The sequence below is a fragment of the Patiria miniata genome, unplaced genomic scaffold (assembly GCF_015706575.1).
Source record: "Patiria miniata isolate m_02_andy unplaced genomic scaffold, ASM1570657v1 HiC_scaffold_21, whole genome shotgun sequence".
Lineage (NCBI taxonomy): Eukaryota > Metazoa > Echinodermata > Asteroidea > Valvatida > Asterinidae > Patiria > Patiria miniata.
Genome location: NW_024037060.1, coordinates 6,880,721 through 6,901,238, shown reverse-complemented (window position 1 = coordinate 6,901,238; position 20,518 = coordinate 6,880,721). Strand labels below are relative to the sequence as shown.

At 42.2% G+C, this 20,518-nt stretch overlaps 1 protein-coding gene across 1 annotated transcript in view; it reads left to right on the top strand.

The window, feature by feature from the left end:
• The window catches only part of LOC119729864 (collagen alpha-2(I) chain-like), a 56,360-nt gene that overhangs the window by 4,671 nt on the left and 31,171 nt on the right, over positions 1-20,518 (top strand). The window contains exons 3-22 of the mRNA XM_038202657.1: positions 955-1,419; positions 1,685-2,149; positions 2,489-2,911; positions 3,225-3,659; positions 4,374-4,805; positions 5,922-6,347; positions 6,981-7,397; positions 7,878-7,885; positions 8,782-8,838; positions 9,406-9,456; positions 10,158-10,211; positions 11,959-12,036; positions 12,563-12,649; positions 13,811-13,855; positions 14,402-14,455; positions 15,147-15,200; positions 15,871-15,924; positions 17,383-17,436; positions 18,511-18,609; positions 19,399-19,452. Of these exons, the coding sequence (XP_038058585.1) occupies positions 955-1,419; positions 1,685-2,149; positions 2,489-2,911; positions 3,225-3,659; positions 4,374-4,805; positions 5,922-6,347; positions 6,981-7,397; positions 7,878-7,885; positions 8,782-8,838; positions 9,406-9,456; positions 10,158-10,211; positions 11,959-12,036; positions 12,563-12,649; positions 13,811-13,855; positions 14,402-14,455; positions 15,147-15,200; positions 15,871-15,924; positions 17,383-17,436; positions 18,511-18,609; positions 19,399-19,452 (3,812 nt within the window). The remainder of the gene's footprint in view (positions 1-954; positions 1,420-1,684; positions 2,150-2,488; positions 2,912-3,224; positions 3,660-4,373; positions 4,806-5,921; positions 6,348-6,980; positions 7,398-7,877; positions 7,886-8,781; positions 8,839-9,405; positions 9,457-10,157; positions 10,212-11,958; positions 12,037-12,562; positions 12,650-13,810; positions 13,856-14,401; positions 14,456-15,146; positions 15,201-15,870; positions 15,925-17,382; positions 17,437-18,510; positions 18,610-19,398; positions 19,453-20,518) is intronic.

The following is a 20,518-nucleotide window of genomic DNA, read 5'->3' as shown; positions in this document are numbered from 1 at the left end:
AAACTCTATTTAATTTTTTAAGGAGACATTTCTTTTCAATATTTTGCACATATGAGGGGGATGTCAAGTGATTTCAAAAATGAGGCTAAAGACTAGACTGGTACATGTCCAACCATAGTCCAACTATTTGAAAAGACTGGCCTCTCCATTCAGCGTCATTAGTCGGGTGGCTGACTATGGAGAAATGTGTAGTAAATAGAGACTAGTTCCCAGTTCCTGCCACATGTTTCTTTTGGCTCAGTTCAGTTCACTGATGCCGTATGCGTGTTAGCTAGACTGGTTGTTTCAAACGCAAGTCTATTTGCTTGTATTGCATGTTTTAATACCTTAAGTTTTGGGACTCTCGTACACAGAATTGAGAGTCCCAAATTTGCGGACTAGATTTAGGCCACAAAACAAAACTTGCTCAAGACTCAAGTTGGTCTATGGAATAGCCCCTTGCAGAGCAAGCGTCTATGGTATGTGCGCAGATTTAGCAATTAATTATGCAAAACAAGACAGTGTCTTGACCTCCAGATTCTGACCATTCAGCATGGGCCTTCTATTTGGTCTTCAATAGCCCATTGTCCTTTTACAAAAACAAGGTGGCCAATTGACCAATCAACATTTTTAAAGGCCAATGCTCGAAAAGGCATCACAACTTCGAAAGTTGACTGGCTGTTGCCCAGGGTTGGCGCAGGTACGTCATAGAAAGAGGGCAGGGATTCAAATTTTTGAGGAAAATTTGGGGGTAAAATGACGATGACTGCAACAAAACGCAACACAAAAATAAAAGAAACCAAAAAAAAGGTATAATAATAAATTGTTGGATTGAGGTTGAAAAGGTCATTTTTGAATGGAAAAAAAAAATCCTTGACTCTAATGATCGAAACTAAAGGGGGGCCTGTAAAGTTCTACATGATCGCCGTACATATTGTTATAATTTCATACTTTTTCTTTTGTTGTTTTCTTGAGATGTAACTGTGAATCAGGTGACACCGGTGCTTCCCGGCTCTCAGTCCATCCAAGAAGGTCGAGCGGAGAACGATCTGTCAGTCAACCTAGACGTGCTGTACGCCAACACCAGAGAGACAACCAGCGTCGCTGGCCAAGGCCTGTGGAAGTCCTCCATGTGGATGAGCAGTCAGGAGGATGGCGCGGTCCAGCTCCCTGGCACCCTGGTGGAGCAAGTCCTAACAGAAGGCCAACAGTCCCAGGACCTCAAGAAACAAGGCTCTGCCTCCACAAACTTCAACATCAACGACATCCGTTACCAGGTGGACATGTCGGACCTGACCTGCGACGAGGCCCGCTATCTCTGCGCCAAGTTCATGAAGGGGGAGAATCCGGAGGTGGAGAAATCCTTTCTGGAATTCCACTTTGAGGCCAGGCCCAGTGAAGATGTGTTGACCGGATGCAGTCCAATTGAAGATTGCAAAGGTTTTTCAATCAATTTATCAAATTTGTTACTTACGTGGGAGAAAGTTTTCCTAACTTGTTGTCTTGAGTTTAGAATGTCAACAGTTGTGATGTGTATTAAGAACCTGGTTTCAGGCATTTTACGATGCATTGCGCCTCTTGTAAAGATTTTCAGAGGCCTACATGTAACAACATTTCATGAATGAATTATTACTTCAGTTTATATCTCATTAATAATTTTGTAGCTGATTACCTAACAGAGTTTACCGTTGAATTTTTTGTCCAGGCGGAGCAGTCGTTCAAGTTGACAATGTCAGCCCCAGAATACGTGAGAATACCGTAGTCAAGGAGGGCAACCCCAACACGGTTCAAGTGGATCTCGGTGTGAGCTACGTAAATACCCAAGAGACTACCGGCGTTGATGGTGAGAACCTATGGACAACCAACATGTGGCTGAGTAGCGAGATGGACGGTTCCCGGCCCCTGCGTGGAACCATGCAAGAGAGGATACTGACCCCCGAGCAGCGCTCACAGTCCCTGGTCAAGGATTCCACAGGCGTCTTCAACATCAACGACATCAGCTACAGCTTTGATCTGACTGGAAAGTCTTGCAGTGACGCCAAGTACATCTGTGCCAAATTCAACAAGAACAAGGATGCCCAGCCCAGTAAGGAGTACTCGTCCTTCGAGTTTGAGGGAGTGCCCAACCAGAGAGCTCTGACTGGCTGCTCGCCGCTGGAAAACTGCAAGGGTGAGTTTGGACATTTGACTGTCATATCTTTTACTTGAGGGAGCAAATAAAAATCCTTGTTTATCAAGTGAGAACCTTGGATTTGCCTGCTAAGCTGTATTATCAGCCATTATAGCTAAAAAAACCATTACTTTTGCAATTTTGTGTCAGAAAAACTGTACGGAGCAGTTTTTGAAAAGTTGGTAAAAAGCGATTCACCGGAAAAAAGTAGAATGATAACCGAGAGCAGCCGTCGAAAATGAAAGACAAAAACATTGTTTTATTGTGAAGCACATATTGTTTGAATATGAAATTGAAAAAAAAAAAAACCAATGTTTACTTCACTCACTTTATGTACAGGTGTCACCTTCTCTGACATGAGTTGGTCTCGTGAGGTAGGCCCCATGCAATACGGGGTACCAGCTCCGTTGACGATCGACGCCACGGTGTCCGCAACCTCCGACAGTCCATCAGTACAGGGCACCGGCCTGTGGAAGATGAACATGTTTGGCAGTCGCAGCATGAACGGCTCGGGCGTGCGCCTCGGGGAACGCACCCAGATCCTTGATGCCTCCAACCAGGCCAAGACACTGCCCGACGGCGGAGGACCACTGGAGTTTACAGACCTCCGGACCAACTTTCCGATGGAAGATCTGGGATGCGGGGAGTACAAATACCTGTGTATGGAGTTCACTAAAGGGGATTACCCCAACCCCGGTTACACGTATGCCACCACTTCTGGCCGGCGATCGATCGTCAGCTGTTTGCCGGAAGAGTGCCGAAGTAAGACCACTTAAAATCAATTTTATAATTGAAACTGTAAGTGACTTATTTTTAATGTTCATAATAAAAGCTGCATATTTGAAAATTTTGGGGAAGAATCAAGGTGCATTCAGTAATCTCGTTAACCCTGATTGGCAGTTTGCCTGAAATTTGCGTGAAACACAAAATCTACACAAATCTGTGACCATTTATTAGACCTTCTGGGGCAGATTTTATTATGGTCTTGCGAAGAGCAAAATGTATGTTTGTATGTCCGATGATCCCAAAAGAGCATTCTTTTACCTTTCTTCTTTGTTTCTTTCACGCTTGGCAGCTGTGTACGTCTCTGGTGTGGAGTCGACCCTAACTTCAGGCGATCTGTACGAGGGTAGGCCAGAAAACGATATCTCGTTTGACACCATCGTGCAGACCACCGATGAAAGCTCACCGCTGGTCGGACGCAACATGTGGCGACTGAACATGTACGGCAGCGAGCGCGCAGATGGCTCTGGTCCACGTCTGGCCCCCCAGGAGCAAGTCCTGGATGACTACTATTCCAGCCGCGAGCTGCTGACCCCCGGTTCAACACTCAACTTCCAGCCCATCAACACACAGTACGATATGACCGACGTGGACTGCGAGCGACTCAATTACCTGTGTACCGAGTTCAGCCGTAATCCTGAGACCCCGGTAGAGTTTGAGTTGAGCCCTGTCCCTGACGCTAGTGTCTTGAGGAGCTGTATGGAAGTGCCTGACGACATGTGCAAAGGTGAGATCAACTCTCCTACATATCCTTGTCTTAACCCCTTTGACTATGGAATCAATTGTCTTAATTAGATCATATTAAAAAAAAACCTAACTTTCTAGAATGATTTACTAGGAACCTTCCTCATCCTTGTAAATTCCGACACCCTGTGCTTTTAAACCGTGCACTGAACAGCTGGACTCCACCAAACCCTTGTGTTGGAGTTTGGCTGATTGGGGATCCTCGGGGTTTTAAAACAAATCAGTTTTGTCTTTGTTCTTAATCTTGGTAACAAAGTTTCACTTGTACAGGAAGTTGGGTGGAGTGATATTTGCATTTTTGTTTGAAGAAAAAAAAGTATTTGACATTTGTCAACTTTAATAGCATAGTGTATTCTCAGTGCTTTCCAAAACTTGGGGTAGAATTCTTCAGGTGACACTCAAGCCTGTAGTGTTTTGCTCTCCTCAAATCTTTGAGCACTGAACCTTCACGTGGATCTTCCTTCCACAGCAATCGCTGTCAGAAGAAGAGCAGGAATCGCTCATGCAAAGTCTGAATGACCTCAGATGAAGTTTCTGAGTGCATCAGCTGGAGATGAACATTTCTTCTATGCGTCACTGACTTTTAGACGTGACTTTTAAATGACATGTATGTGTCAATGTAAGCTGCTGCGACGCATTTTGTTCATGAGCGTTGTCTATTTCGTGTCTGTTTATTTCTTGACTGTCCATTGCCCAGGTGTGATCATTGATGATATGGATTGGGAGATGGAAGTCTTAACCGATGAAGTTGTCTCCGGCCGTCCAACGCCGGTAAGATTCGACGTCAATGTAGAACCCAGACCCAACACTGGCAGCGTCAGCGGAGAGAACCTGTGGCGTATCGGGGCCTTCGGCTCCACCAGGCCGGACGGCCGTGGTCCCCGGATCGGCCCCCAGCGTCAGATCCTCTCCCGGGACTTGTCCAGCAAGGACCTGACATCGGGCCAGACCCTCCGCTTCGACGACATCAACTCCGAGTTTGACCTGAGCTCAATCGGTTGCGAGACGGAGTACCAGTATCTGTGTCTGGAGTATGCTAAGGGACTGCGGGCCGAACCGGATTTCAAGTTCCAGGCTGCTGATGGTGGGGAGGTCGTCACTAAGTGCAAAGAACAAGATTGCCGCAAGGGTAGGCTCTTACCAAAGTATATCGACCTTATTCGCGAGGAAGCCATTTTGGTCATGTTCCCTGAATGTATTTTATAAATTGTGAACTGTTGATGGGATGGTGCCATACTATTTGTGCATTCTAGCCTCACTTTAAATTTTTTTTTTAAATGTGGCTTAAAACAGTAGGGTATATTAATCACAAATTTTAAATTATCCATCAGAGCAGACTGGCATTAATTTGTAATAAAATTTATGTAACTGCTTTCATTTCTCTTCGCAAGTTCCAAAAATGTTGATTTTACCTCACTTTCTATTCAGTATGGCCGACTCATGAATAAAGCCCATGCCCATGGTTGTCATTGTCATTTTAGGCGTTCTATTTTTCCGTCTTAACAAGCCTAAAATAAAACAAACTTTAAAAGGGTCTCAAGTCCGTGTTCCGTACAGCTTAATTGTTTCATGTGCAATTTAAGCGATCTTCAAACCTTTCTTTCAATACTCTCTTTGTAAATTTTTTAAAAAAAAAGTGCTTTTAGTCCATAGGCTGAACCTGATAATATAATCGTGAATCTTTAATGCTGTCTTAATATATCCTATTTGTTATTGACATTTGTCAGAGTGATTGTGTTTAAAACTTCAAATAATAATACCATCTGGTGGTAAGCAGAGGTTTCTGTTGGTTATCACTTGGTGATTTAATTCGGGCGTTTCACAATGCAGTGCGCCACCAAGAGTTTGCCACAGAGAGTTCATTTTTCCTAGTGCATTGTAGGAGATGGTCGACAAATTCACAATGCAGGACATTTGAAATTGTTGTTTTTTTTCCGGTCTGTAGTTTCGTAAGCCTATGATTTGAGTATAAGTTTGCCTTTTTCTTTTCTTTGTACCAATATGTTTTTTTTAGTAAGGCGGCTGAACGCTATACCAAAATTCATAACCAATTAGCTACAGTTGTTTAATGACACTCATTCAAATGGGCCTTGTTTTGTCAACTTAAATTTGAAACACTGACTCTCCATGGCAAACTCTTGGTGGCGCACTGCATTGTGAATCGCTCGAATTCACATTGACATTTTAGATTTTAAAATATTAGCGACTTAATTTTCATACTTGAAACTGTTGTACACTCTTTAAGGTGTGAAGATTGAGGACCTGAGAGTTGTTGGCAATGATTACTCCGTCTTGAAGGAGAACGACCCCAACAATCGGATCATGTTTGACATGACAGCGGACACCACTCCGGACAGCGGCGGTGTGGAAGGCGATAATCTGTGGGAGCTCTCCCTCTACGGCAGCAGCTCCGAGAATGGCGTGGGCCGCCGCTTCAACGAGCAGCGTGAGGTCCTCAACAACTACCAGAGGAGCAAGGATGCCTACCCCGGGGAAGACATCGACTTTGGAATGGTGGACACCAACTTCAACATGCAGGGCTTGTCTTGCAACGAGGTGCGCTATCTGTGCGCTGAGCTGCGGAAGGGCAGTAGGCCCGATCCCAACTTTGAGCTGAGTCCCGTCCCCGACAGCTCCGTCCTGAAAAAGTGCTTCCGCCAAAAATGTGACGGTATGACTTGTTATGCTTTGTAGTGCAGTTGATTTTGGAATGAAGTTCTTACTGCCAGTGAACTTTAGGGGAAGAGTGTTTAAACATTTTGCTATTAAAACGGATCCAAACTCCATCAAAAACATATAAAATGTAAATGTAAAAAAGAGGGGGTGACACAGAACCAATGCATTGCTGGCTGGAGTGGATTTAATCGACGTTTTGAGACAGTAAAACTGCTCTTCTTCAGGAATCTATACAAGTTAAAAAAAACAACACTAACAAAACTTAAACCAAACGAACTTAAACGACAATAACAGAACTTAAACAAGGGCGATAACTGTGGTGATTGAATCAAGTCCGCAATGTAAATGTTATGTGAGTGGTACATTACTAAGAAAACAGCTTTATAATCAGATTCGCAAACACTTTGCAGGTTAAAAATACTCCATCCAAAAATTCAAATATCATTTAAAAAAACAACCCCAAGTTAAATGTATTCAAAGAGTTGCACTTACAAACTCCTGCATAGCCTAATATTTTCAGTTACACGCACAAGGTTTAAACTGAGAATACTTATTTGCAGTTCAGTTGTAAAGCAAGGTGTGAATAACAAACAATGAAAAAAAAACGTTTCCTTCTTAACTGCTGCAGGCATTGTGATTGACAGCACCGACCTGAGAGGCGACTTTGTCGTTGACGACTTAACAGACACACTGGAGTTCGACGTATCCATCTTCTCCAACCCCAACAGCGGTGAAGCCACGGGACGAAACCTCTGGCGAATGCCAACCTTCCTGGCCAACAAAGCGGACGGCACCGGAAACGTTCGGACGATAGACACCCAGACCCTGACCCCCTCAATGGCCAGTAGTTACCTGAGGTCAGGCACAAGATTGGACTTCAACAACCTGGCCGCCCGCGTCAACAAAGATGACCTGAACTGTGACGAGGGTGGACGGTACGTCTGCGTGAGGCTAGAGCGTGGGGTTAATCCTTCCATCGACTACAGTCTGAGTGGAGCACGCGAAGGCTCTTTGCAGAAATGCAAAAAGGTGGTGTGCAGGAAATGTACGTCTTTCAATTTCTCATTGGATTCAGTAAATTAAAAATATCCACTAGAATTTTGCATTGGGCAGATATAATGTGTCAGGGGTGTGAAACCTCAGCTTTAAAGCTGATTTCAGCTTTTTTTGTTTTGGATTTCAGCTTTTTTACCTCACTTGCTGTGTACAAAAGTATAGGAGATTTCCAAAGTTCAGCTTTTTTTACACCTTTTTCAGCTGTTTTCAGCTATTTTTATCAGTGGTCACTCACACCCCTGATGTGTATCATTTGTTAGTTTTTCAAATGTTGTGCTCACTACTATACCAGATGTCTGCACCAGCTAGCAGGCGGTTGTGGGTTCAAGACATACCAATCACCTTTGATAGCATTGGCTATTAAATTTAATCAGAACACAAAATATGTTGCTTTCTCATTTATTTCATTTATTTTCTTCCAATGTCGCCACATGACCTGGATGGTTTTCATCAAATTTGCCCAAGACAGCCCCCGAGGTAAATTAGACAAAAATTCAATTAGCGAAGCTGTGAATTTTTGGTATTACTTGGCACACTGCTGGTTTTTGTTTTACTGCAACTCTGTCATAGGTTTTTTTTTTTTCCGAAACCTTTGCTTCGTCTTCGGCTTCGGCTTTGACTCCCACTTCTGAATCACTGAGAGGCAAACTAAACCAAAGGCTTCCAACTTTTGGCTTCGCATCAACAAATTGCATGTTCCTGAAGCATAAGGGCCACCAAATGTAGCTGGAGTTCCAGAAGTTGGGGGCACAAAATACGTCCTTCAGACAAAGCCAAAGGCGGTCGTTTTGAAAATGCTGATTGTCCATTCAAAGCTTGCGCCTTGACTTGTGACTGGATGACTCATGATGCACTTGTGTGTTGACTTTGTGAGGATTTGCGATTGATTGGGGGGGGGGGGTGGAGGGGGGGGGGATTATTCATATGCACCAATGGTAATTCTGCTTTGTGTACACTTCATAATTCAGTAAATCACGGCACGCAGCATCAAAACATTTTTCGCTGCGCGGTAACCCATGGTCAGAAGTTTATGTTTTTGGTATCAAAAGATGCGCAAGACTCGAGGCTAAAAAGTCAGGAAACCTTTTTTCCTTTGCTTAGGGGATCGTGGAAAAAGTTAAGGGGGTGACGGATTCTGCCCCCCTCCCGGCCCTTTCAGGGTTACATGTTGCTTAAAACATCAGTGTATTATTAATCACAATATTTTTAATTATTCATCAGAGCAGACTGGTATTAGTTTGTTATTACTTTCATTTCTTTCATTCGCAAGATCCAAAAATGAAGATTTTACCTTACTTTCAATTGAATGTGGCAGACTCGTGAATGAACCCTATTCATGAAATGTCATTCTTTTTTTCCCCCCGTTATCTTAGTTGGTCCCAGGTCCACCAGGAGACAAAGGATATCCTGGAGAACCAGCTATGCTGCCTGTAAGTTTTAGTATTAACTTTCAGTTTCCGCATACTTTGGCACATACATCTGTTGTTCTTGAATAGCCAGTATATCAGCTTGGATGTCATAGAACCCTGCTTTAATCCTGTCTTATTTATTAGAAACATCTTCAGTAATCTTGAAACATACTTGTGATGATTTCACATGAAAATCCCTGCTCAAAGTGAAGAAGAAACTGGTGCCTAATACCCTGTAAAATTATTCCGTATGAAATGTTGTAATTCGAAGGGAAACACTCATTGTACATGGTGGTTTTAAAAAAGTGTGCCGGCGGGCACATTTTTTTTAGCAGACCCCAAAAATTGCGCAGACGTTGTCTCTGTTTCCTCAAAATATATAGTTCCCCTGAGCTGAAACTTTAACAAACTAGTTGATTAATATGCACCCTTCTTAAGATTTTGAGAAAACTTGTTGCTTCAAACGATTTAAATTGCACAGACAGCCAATGATCCTAATGTACCTTTAAAACAATTATCATTTCCTACTTGAAAGAGTTGAAACGAGGGACACAATCGGATGCTTTTTTCTTGTGATATATTTTGCAGAGGGAATATATGCAAGGACCCCCAGGATTGCCGGGCGTCTCTGGACCACCTGTGAGTTGGAAGAATTTCACTATTCATATATACCTAAGACAGTTTACCCATTCCTATTGGTCGTTAGCCTGTCACGTGGCCAGTCTTAAAACGCTTGATAAAACACCGGCTGGCTGTTTTAAACACTTTTGTGTCTCATGAAATTTGGACTCCTATGAAGTCTGGTCCCTTTTACCTTTGTTTTGGTTGAACGTTCACAGTCTTCGCTTAACAAAACAGTCTTCACAAAACTACCAAGGAGTCCGTATTACGACAGTCCTAAATTCACACTACACTGGCACCACTGCATTCTGCGCCACGCTCCAATCTCCATATAAGGAGTTGTTTACGACTACTCGCAAGAGGCACATACCATAACATATATATCTAGAAGAGGTGTTTTTTGAAAAACATGAAGTAAAACTGTTGAACAAGATCGCCGGAGATTTATTATTTTTTTCACTGGTTTTGGCTTTTGACCAAAAAGGTATTTATGAATGGGAATAAATATGTCCTTGGCCGATATTATACACGTCTGTTTGAGACCAGTTTGGGGTCCTGGTCACCCATTATCAGCCTCCATTCCCCAAATGGACTTGTTTAAAACCAACCAAGCACATATTTATTTCCTTATTAAACTCTGGTTTTAGCAAGTTACTTCTTATTATATCCAATTTTTTTTTTATTATTCCCTTCACTTAAATTGTCATTTCTCCTTCCAGGGATACAAAGGCCCAGGTGGATATCCAGGCCAAATGGGACCACAGGGACGCAAGGTATGTGGCTAAGACATATAGGCTGAAAAGCAGGCTAAATCAGCAATTGTTTTTTCTTTATTTTCTTCCCATCAGTGCCTAAAACACTGGTTGGATTTTCCATTTCCCCCACTCCCAACCCTTTTGAGTGGTTATTCAGTCATTAAGGCAAAAGTAAAAAAAGAAAGAAAGTAAAGTCTGTCCCGAGCCAATGTGGCTCATCAGGCCGGTGTTTATCTCCGGTTTCCTTGGCATGAAACGACTGAGAATATTTCTACTCCCCCTGAATGGGATGCCAGTTCATCGCAGGATTACTCCCCAGCTAATGCTGGTACCCATTTATACTCCTGGGTGGAGAGGGGCAAGTGGGGGTGATGTGCCTTGCCCAAGGACACAATATATGGCCAGCGGCTGGATTCGAACCCCGGACCCTCTGATCACGAGTTTTTCTTTATTTTCTTCCCATCAGTGCCTAAAACACTGGTTGGATTTTCCATTTCCCCCACTCCCAACCCTTTTGAGTGGTTATTCAGTCATTAAGGCAAAAGTAAAAAAAGAAAGAAAGTAAAGTCTGTCCCGAGCCAATGTGGCTCATCAGGCCGGTGTTTATCTCCGGTTTCCTTGGCATGAAACGACTGAGAATATTTCTACTCCCCCTGAATGGGATGCCAGTTCATCGCAGGATTACTTCCCAGCTAATGCTGGTACCCATTTATACTCCTGGGTGGAGAGGGGCAAGTGGGGGTGATGTGCCTTGCCCAAGGACACAATATATGGCCAGCGGCTGGATTCGAACCCCGGACCCTCTGATCACGAGTCACGAATCCTAACCACTAGGCCACACACTCCCCCTATGGCAAAAGTGCTTAGAATAATTTACTTATTGCCCGTACTTGTTTACCATGCAACTACAACGACTTGGGCAACGGCGTTCAACATGCTTTTTCAGATTTGAACATTTTTTTTTGCGAAGGTGTAGCATTGTGTAATTTACATTTGACAGAAGTCGTGTTTAATTTTATAAGCGGTTTTGAAAGTTACGCTCAGTTCTTTGGATTGCTTCATTTGTTTCAGGTAAACACAATATGACAGTGTTACGATCTTGGTGAAATTTGAGCGCTTCCTAATTACAAAAAGAAACCCAGCTTTTGGAGAGGATATATTGGAAAGCAATTGATATTTAGGCCATATTTCAGTTGGTGAGAGTACACGCACAATTTAAGATTGAATAATTTCTGTGAATACATTTTTTCACGAGGCTTTACATTTCGTCAGGTGCAATACACAAAGTAACGTATTGTCTATGGACTTTGTGCACACGATACGTCTATTCGTGGTGCGACCCGACGATTTATATGTGAGTGTTTGTTGTATGAACTGCAGATTGAAAAGTGAAGGACAGATGATCAACAATACAATAATGTTCTTGGTTCTTGGTTGGTTATTCTCCTAAATACCCCACGTGGGAGTTTACACAGGAGGCCAGAAAATTTAGTTTATACAGGAGGCCAGAAAATGTATGAAGGAAGCTGACATGAAGTTGAAAAGTTGCCTCTTTAAGACAAACGTTTGATGACACACTGTACTGCGAATCAATTTAAGGCTACGTCCAAATTACATGGCTACGGCTGGCTATTCCACATGAGTCTATGGGGAGTGGTTTCAGCCGCTTCTATAGCCGCATGCGTTATCACCAAGCCGTAGCCAAGTAATTCAGACGCCTCCTTAATTATCCCCAATTCTCATGTTAACTTGTGTGGACTCACAGGGACCTAGCGGAGACCCTGGAGAGTACGGATACCCCGGTCCGCCAGGCCCACCTGGCCCCGCAGGACGACCTGGTGAGGTAGGTCGTTGGGGTTTTCTTTTCCGTTTTGTAATGAGAAACTATGCCTAAAATTTCGTGTCTGTTGATGGATCTGGTGAAAATACTGAAGTGCTTCTGGGCACTGACTAATCAGGTCACTAATCCTAACCATGTTCAATTCAACGCGATTCTGCATATTTTTTTTAACCCTTGGGGTTGTAGTGATATATATCATATCACAGATTTAGCAATGCCCAATTTTCAATCGGAACCCTCCTTCAAGATTTTGGTAATGAAGTCAAAGAGTTCCTACAAAAGAAAACTTTTTTTTTCTTTTATCTTTCATTAATAATACTTGAAAAAAAAAATACTTCTAATTATTAATGCGTAGTGATGAAGTTTAGACTCTGAAATCCCCATGGGAACCCAAATTCACTCACTAAATTTTTTTTATAAAATTCCAATGAATCCAACCTAAAAGAGTTCAGCTCTGGAAACTTATTCTCCTCATTCAGAATCGACATCATTCCTCAGAGATCTCTTAATCTTATCCTTTTCTTCACAGGCCATTGCTCCCACTTACCAGCAAGGTTATGGGTCAAAGAGCATCCCCTCCTACGGTGCCGGGTATGGACCTCAGCAAGTGGTACAGGTAACGCTGCAAAATTTACTTGCCATTTGTAGTCAGTGGAGGTATTAAAAATGTATTTATATGCGTAAGGTTCACCAGTGTGTGCAAAATAAGCCATTTGCGAGTTTAAATTTAAATAAAATTCTGGAACGCTGACTGAATCCAATGCTTTGCACGTTTTAATTTTGCATTCTCTCGACCAAAGAGACTGTTACTGTATCACGTGATTCGGGGCAAGCCTTATGCTAGCAACCCCCAGCTCAGGCATGGTATGGTGTCTTTGTGCCATTCTCACCCATTGTGAACAATGTATTGGCGCTGAACGTCTCTTACGTAACTATGCAAGAGCTTGCCCCGAATCATGTGATTAGCAACAGTGTCTTTGGTCTGGAGAATTCAAAGTTAAAATGTGCCAAGCATTCTGAGCAAGTCAGTGTGCCAGACGTTTTTCAAATTTAAATTCCAAAGATCATTGGTCACTTGCAAATGGCTTATTGTCTGTTATTTAACGCCGGAATAAATCCCCATCGTCTGATTGGTGGGTCGTTGATCACATGTCATTGAATTATTCATCGCAACCCACAGTGGCGTGGCCGCAACGCAAAAAGTTTCAGTTCCATTCTATGGTTCATAGAATTTCCATTGCACGGTCACACTATAACCAATAGAATTTCCATTGCACGGTCACACTATAACCAATCAGATGACGCAGATTTATTCAGGCGTTGTATACAACAAATAACAAATGTTTTACATTTTTGCAATGGAAAGAAGAATTCATTGGGTGACAGATGGAATGTTCCATTCCACTCGGCAAACTTGGCTTTGCCACGTGGAATGGAACAATCTATCTGTCACCTCATGAAATTAGTCTTACCATTGTGCTCATAAACATTCATTATTGTACACCGTACAATTGCCAATTTTTCCCAGAAAGTTTGTGTTTATAGTCAGTATGTCAAAATTTGGTTAGATTTTCCACTTATAAGGGCAAAGTACACATCGTGCCCTCCCCCCCCCCCCCAAAAAGAAAAAGATAATACAGTTGAAGTTTCCAGACAAACTGCTTTGTTTAGTAAGATTGCTCATCTGTCATTCTTTTGACCCCATTTTGTCCAGTATATTTACCTTATTGGTCTTGCTGGTATTCATGTTCTTTTTTTCTTTTTTTTTCAATACTAGGGACCCCCAGGACCACCTGGTCTTCCCGGAAAGGCTGGTGACCGCGTAAGTATTCGACCTCAAAAACTTGCTAACATACAGAGTTTACTTGGTGGTGTAAAAAAGACAAAGTGCTCAAAGATATGAAAAATGGTTTGAAAGGCTGGTTTAAATAAAAAAAAAACTTTAATTAAATGGTTGTTAACAGTTTCTGGCAGTGATCGTTCATTTTGGTCCAAAATTTGCCTTTGTTGCCTTTTTATAATAAATTAGTTTTTAAAAATGGTAAATTTCAAGGGTTATTACAGTGAAAAACCGTTAAAAAAATTGTTAGTGATAGTTTAAAAAAAAAAAAATTTTCAGTTCATGAATTGAACAATCGTTATAAATTGAAATGCCTTCTCGTTCTTCTGGTTCTCAGTTCTCAGAAAATTGCTTCCCTTTTTAGGTGTAACAACTGGTTCGTCTCAGAACCACACGATTCAAGAGAGATAAACTTCACACGGTGTTACCGCAAACCTTGCATATTTTTTAGCTGTAGTTGCAAAAAAACCCATCTGTTCAAAATATCTTGAAGTCTTTATATTTATTGTAAAATTTTCACCCTTCTAGGGAGCCCAGGGAATGCGAGGTGTTTTAGGACCTGCAGGAAACACTGGGCGCGCGGTAAGTAATATCGGAATTCAATCTTAAAGGCATGTAGACACATTGTGACTAAATCTGCATTATCCCTTGATTTCAACTAAGTCTTATTACAAAATTGTTGTCTTATACTCACTTCACATAGGGTACTCACCAAAAAGATGAATTATACATCAAATAAGGGTTACAAACATGGGACGATCCAGTACTAGTTTTTGTTTAGCGGAGGGCGACTACCATGGGCGTCGCGAGGGGGGGCAAGAGGGGGCACTTGCCCCCCCCCCCCCCCTGGAAAAGCAAAAAAAAAAAAAAAAAAAAAAAGGAAGAAAAAAAAGAAAAAGAAAAATAGGGGCGAAGACAAAGTGGTGTAAATGTAATGAGTTGGGGGGGGGGGGGGGAATGTCCCTGCCCCCCTCTAAAACTGATAAATCGAGAATGTGTTGAGAAATACAAGCCTTTTTTGGCAAAAAAAAATTTTGCCCCCCTCTAGAAAAATTCCTGGCGACGCCCATGGCGACTACTGCACCCGAGGTGATGTGTGCATTGTAAACAATTCGCCTTAAAGCAGCAGTTTAGATCTCAGTACTACATGTATGTTCATAATCTATTTCCCCACATTATTATTATTATTATTTGTCCACATCTGGAGGATGAAAGAAAGCAAAGCTTGTTCATGAAGTGCTATTAATGCTTTGTATCCCGTTTGCATTTCCAGGGACCCGTGGGCCCAGCTGGATCACGTGGGCCTGATGGCGATGACGGCAGAGATGTGAGTAGCCCATTTCTTCCTACTCTGTCAATTTTTTTTTCTTCTTGAGCATTTTGTCCCCCTCATTTTGTAACCCTTACACAAGTGGCCTTTTTTCAATGATTGGAAGCTTTCATGAGAAAAAAAGAGGGGGGGGGGAACCCTCTTTCATCAGTTGAAACTGTATTTTTTTCTTGGTTGGTTCTTGGTTGGTTCTTCTCCTAAATACTCCACGTGGGAGTTTATACAGGAGGCCAGAAACACCGGGGCAAACCCCTTCTCTTAGCGATAAGTGTTTACTGGGTTCTTTTACGTATATTTATACAACACACGGGACCTACGGCTTAACGTCCCATCCGAAGGACGAGGCAATAATGGTTAAGTGCCTTGCTTAAGAGCACAAGTGTCCGCCGGCGGGCTCGAACCCATGTCACTGTTGCCTCTGAAACACCAGAACATGAGTCCGGTGTTCTTAACCGCTAGGCCATGACACTCCACATTTCAGCTAACTCTTGCATTTAATCTGTCAGTATTTTTTCATGAGAACAGAAGTCTCCACTTATTCCTCCTCAAACCGACAAACCCCAACTATACAGAGATGTATTCACGGGTCACAGTTGGTACATCAGCGACTAAGAAGTGGCTAATTTCATGTTCAATTTTAATTTTTTTAAATTGTTTTTTTTTTTAGGGAAACAACGGCAATCGTGGATCCGTAGGTGCTGCCGGTTCAACTGGAGCAACGGTAAGCTCAAGATAGACCTTTCTTTGGCAACCTGTGGTTTTCACTTTGTGCCAAGCACAGGTTGGCATACATATCATTGGATTGTTGAAAATACAAAATAACCTTCAATCGCTCTCAAAGAAAATACTAAAGCTGTTTCTTACATAATAAGGGTGTTAATATTCAATTTTCGTTGCCAACCACGGCTTAAATTTATGCCTCTTATATAAAAAAAAATGGCGTTCATTGTTTTCAAATGAAAAAAAGGTCTTTAGCATTTTTTATTTCACAAAAAGGTAAGAAATGTCTTATTTGGTTTTTAATATTACTTGCCAACAGGTGCAACATTAAAGACTGGTTTCTTGGATATCTGTAAAATGCCCAAAGGTGTCGTTTTTGTCACAGCTGACCTGCTGTACTGAAAACAGGCTTTGAAAACTCGGAGACAAATAATTATGTGCTCAAAATCAGTGTGTTGAAGATTTCGCTTAAGGCTGGTTCATAATTCATGCAAATGGAATGCGAATTTGACATCTTGAAGCATTCACTGCGAAATTCGCCGGATTTGGAATGGGTTCAACTTTTTTTTTTAATTCGCAGCGCAAAAACTTGCCCTGACGTCACAAATTTGTGTTTGCATTCGCTTTTGCGCCAAGTATGAACCGACCTTAATTCTTGTCGTAACCGTTGAGGGGGTATGTACTTGTGCACGGACTCCATAGTGGTTGGAAGCTTTTTGAGTAAAAACAAAACTTATATCTTAGGTATTACCCTTCGCCGTTGTAATTTATAAACACTATGTACTCATTGTTGTCCGTAGGCTTGTGATAAAAAAAATTCACAAGCTCACTTGGGTGGGACTCGAACCCATGACTCCTGCTTACTAGTGCAGACGTCTTACGACTCGAGTCTGCATGGGTCGGTTGGCTGGTTCGAGTCTGATGTAGCAGCTGGTACTGCAACTACGTGTTGTTTAAGATGGACTTTTTTGTCGGGGAGAATTAAATTATATAAAATGAAATTTATATCGCCCCGACGTTAGGCCCCCCAAAAAAAATATTCAGTCTCTGGTCAGACCAAAGTTCCAGAATTGACACGGCCACGCGGCTTTTTTTTTTTTTTTTTTGCTTTTTTTTTCTTTCACCAAGCTTGGATTGTACAGACAAAGTGGGGTACTATTTTGCTTTTTTTTGGTGTCCTCATATACATTGATGTCCTCCATAATTTGCCTTGGTGCTTTCGATCATTTGCCTTGGTGCAATTTCCCATTCCTTGGTGCTCTTTGGTAAAAAAAAATTGAGGAGGTGCTGAAATAGAGGGCGCTGTTGGTGCTACCACGGAACATTTGGAAAAAAAAAAGATCGACGCGCATGATTAAAATCGACGCGCGCGCTGACCAGAGACAGACTTATTTTTTTTTTGGCCTTAATTCCAATTTATAAAAATAAAACTGTTCCTCATCTTGACGCTTCATTGCAGGGATCTGCAGGGATGCCAGGAGCTCCGGGGTCTCAAGGTCACAAAGGCTGGAGGGTGAGTGTCATTAATGGTGCCATGAAATTATGTCCATCTGCATTCCATGGCCACATCCCAAATTATTTGGCATTGGGTGTCAGTGTTAACATGCATGTCTATGGGATGTGGCTTCAGCAACTGCCATTGACAGGTGTGTCATTGTAAGCCATAGCCAAGTTAATAAGATGTGGCTTAAAATCCTCATATAAATTTTTTCAATTAAAAATCCACCCACCCTTAAACAAAAAAATATGGAGAAAAAAACTGAATTAATACACATCAAACATCTTGATAATGTATATTTCTATAGTCAGTCAATGTGTGTACATGTGGTGACCTGCAGTTTACAGCTATAATGTATCGTACCCTTTCAAATAATTGTGAATGCTCTTTATGTAACTAACCCCTTTTCTCCGAAAAGAATTTGTTTGTTTTGAAATAGTTTCATGGAGAAGGGATCGTTATTTGAAGTTTTCTAATGACAACTGTTCCACAAAATCTCAAAATGATGGAATACATTTCTCGGGGGTGACGGGTTAGGCACATGTGCTAGACGCCGTGCTACTGCCATGCCGAACTCAACTAATTTGTCTTTGTTAATTTTGCACGGCGATTATAGCACAGCGTTTAGAACCATTCAGCTCGGTGATTTGAATTTGGCATGGCACCATCCTTTGGTTCGACAGGGCTGTTGCCCCAGGCCCGTCGCCAACGGCAAAAGCCATGCCTATGTATTTTGTATTTTTTATGGTAGTGGGCCTCCCTAGTTGATACTATGGCACCCCCCCCCCCCCCAATACACCACGCCGTGCCATTGCCGTGCCGAACTCAATTCAATTCGAAGTTGGGGCAAACATTTTAGGAATGCGCATGCTCACAATACCCTCTCTCAGCCACATCACAGGGGGTGAAATTTTGAACTAATGTCATTGAACTGTTTTAACTTAGTTTGGTGTTTACAGCAACTGACGTGCTGTAGACGAGCTATTGCTGCACTCACTTCAATTGAGTTTGGCGCAGCAGTAGCACGGCGTCTGGAACGGGCCTTGTATGAACATCTTCCTGAGCTTTTTGACCTGTTTAATGTTCTAGGGTTCCCGTGGCAGGAAGGGGGCAACAGGAGATACTGGTGAGCTGGGTGATTCTGGTGCAATGGGACAAGCAGGAAATGCTGGAGCCCCAGGAGCAAGGGTAAGGAGTTTTGTTGAACCCAAATGACTGACTGATCGACTGAGATTCTATGAGAGCTGAATTTTCACTTGAACCCAGTAATTAGACTTAATACAGCAGTTATTTCGTGAAAACGAAATTTCAGGTTTCCGACATATTGGCCCTTTCTGTTAAACGTGTATTTCCATAAGTGCACATAGGTACGCGCACATAGCTGAAAGTGTAACAAAGATATGTGGCTCTTCGTGAAACGGAACTCTCAGTTGACCTACTTTTACGTATTTCCATGCAATGGGTTTTGTACGCGTTCAAGGGGCCAAAATGTATGTGGCTCTTCATGAAAACGCAAAATGCATTTATCGAGATTTATGCCCCTTGCAACATTAATGTAACTTTGAAATTGATGATGGTTTGCTTACAGAAACATGTGCAAATGATTATTGTTTTAATGCAAAATATTGAGAAAAAAAAATTGAAATCGAAAAATTGGTAATTTTTGACATATGTGGCTCTTTGTAAAAATGGTGACGTAATGACATGACTAGTGCGCTAACTGTATCCGATCGCTTACGAAACCTCCCTACTGTCCTAAATTGCCTAAAACACAACATCAACACTTTACTTTCTGCGGTTCTGGCCCATGCGTTTGTCCGTCTCATGTTGCTCATTATTTGGTACGTAGTTGCTGATACAGCATCAAGAAACACTCAAAACGTTTGTCAATTTGAGAGGGAAAAAAGCTACATTTTATAGAAATTTCCTGCGTTATTCCTTTATTGGCTCAAGAAAAAATGTTCTTTTCATCTGCAGGGTAATGCTGGTCCATCTGGTGAAAGGGGAGAGCGCGGGGAGCGTGGATCTGTTGTGAGTTTTGACGTGTTTGTTTATCTCATGCGTAAAGAGTCATCTTAAACAGTTCCCTAACCCTGCCAGACGTGTACGCAACACAGTGCATCCGGTGGAAAAGTCTGGTGCTGTTGTGATGCATTCAGTCATCAACACCAGTGCTTAAACAGCCAATTCTGGTAGCAGACCAGTACATAAACTCCCATAGACCCCAATGGTAAATGCTCCCACTTCAGAAATTCGGGAAAAATACTCACAACTCTCCAAGGTGTTTGAAACACACATATCAAATTAAGCTTATTTCATCATCTTTCATTTTCTTTTTCAATTTTCGGGGGGTCAACTGATGATTTTTAGGAGAAATTTACATCTGAAGATGATCACCCCTGAAAATAGTCCTGAAGCCCATCGCAGGACTGGGAGCTTGCAGTTCTGTGTAATTTGGATGTAATTTGGACCCTAAAAGCGCTCTATTTTGCAACGATGCCTACACTCCATTGCAAAATAGAGCGCTTTTAGGGTCCAAATTACATCCAAATTACACAGAACTGCAAGCTCCCAGTCCTGTGCACGGCTTCCACCCATATTTTTTACAAACCCTCAAGTTCATGGCCCACAGCATGCTCAAATACTGAAGATTTTGAGGGCATGCAAATCGTGATTAGGCCGGCGTAGGCAATTTCGGACCGATTTACTGGTCTGCACCCTTCTGGGACGATGAGAGCTAGTCCCATTGAACAATGCCACAGTTGCATCCTGCTGCATTTGGTGACCACAGACTCTGAGCCAGTTTGGCTTTTTACTTGGTTTTTGCTTTACACGGGTGGGAATCGACCCAAACTCTCTTGCACTGAGTAAACGGTGCTTTAAAAAAGCTTGTCGGGTAGTGCAAAACACAGTCAGGGCAAAAGGGAATGTACATCATTTGCTTTTGCTGCAATTTTCAGAAATAAATGGATTTGGAGGATTAGTGTGGTATAGCAAATGTTGTTACAACTGACTTGTTTCATGTTTTGGGCTTGCAGATGCTGGAAAAAACCAAGAAAACCAATCATGTTCTTGTAGTCTGGTTCCCTGACCCCAC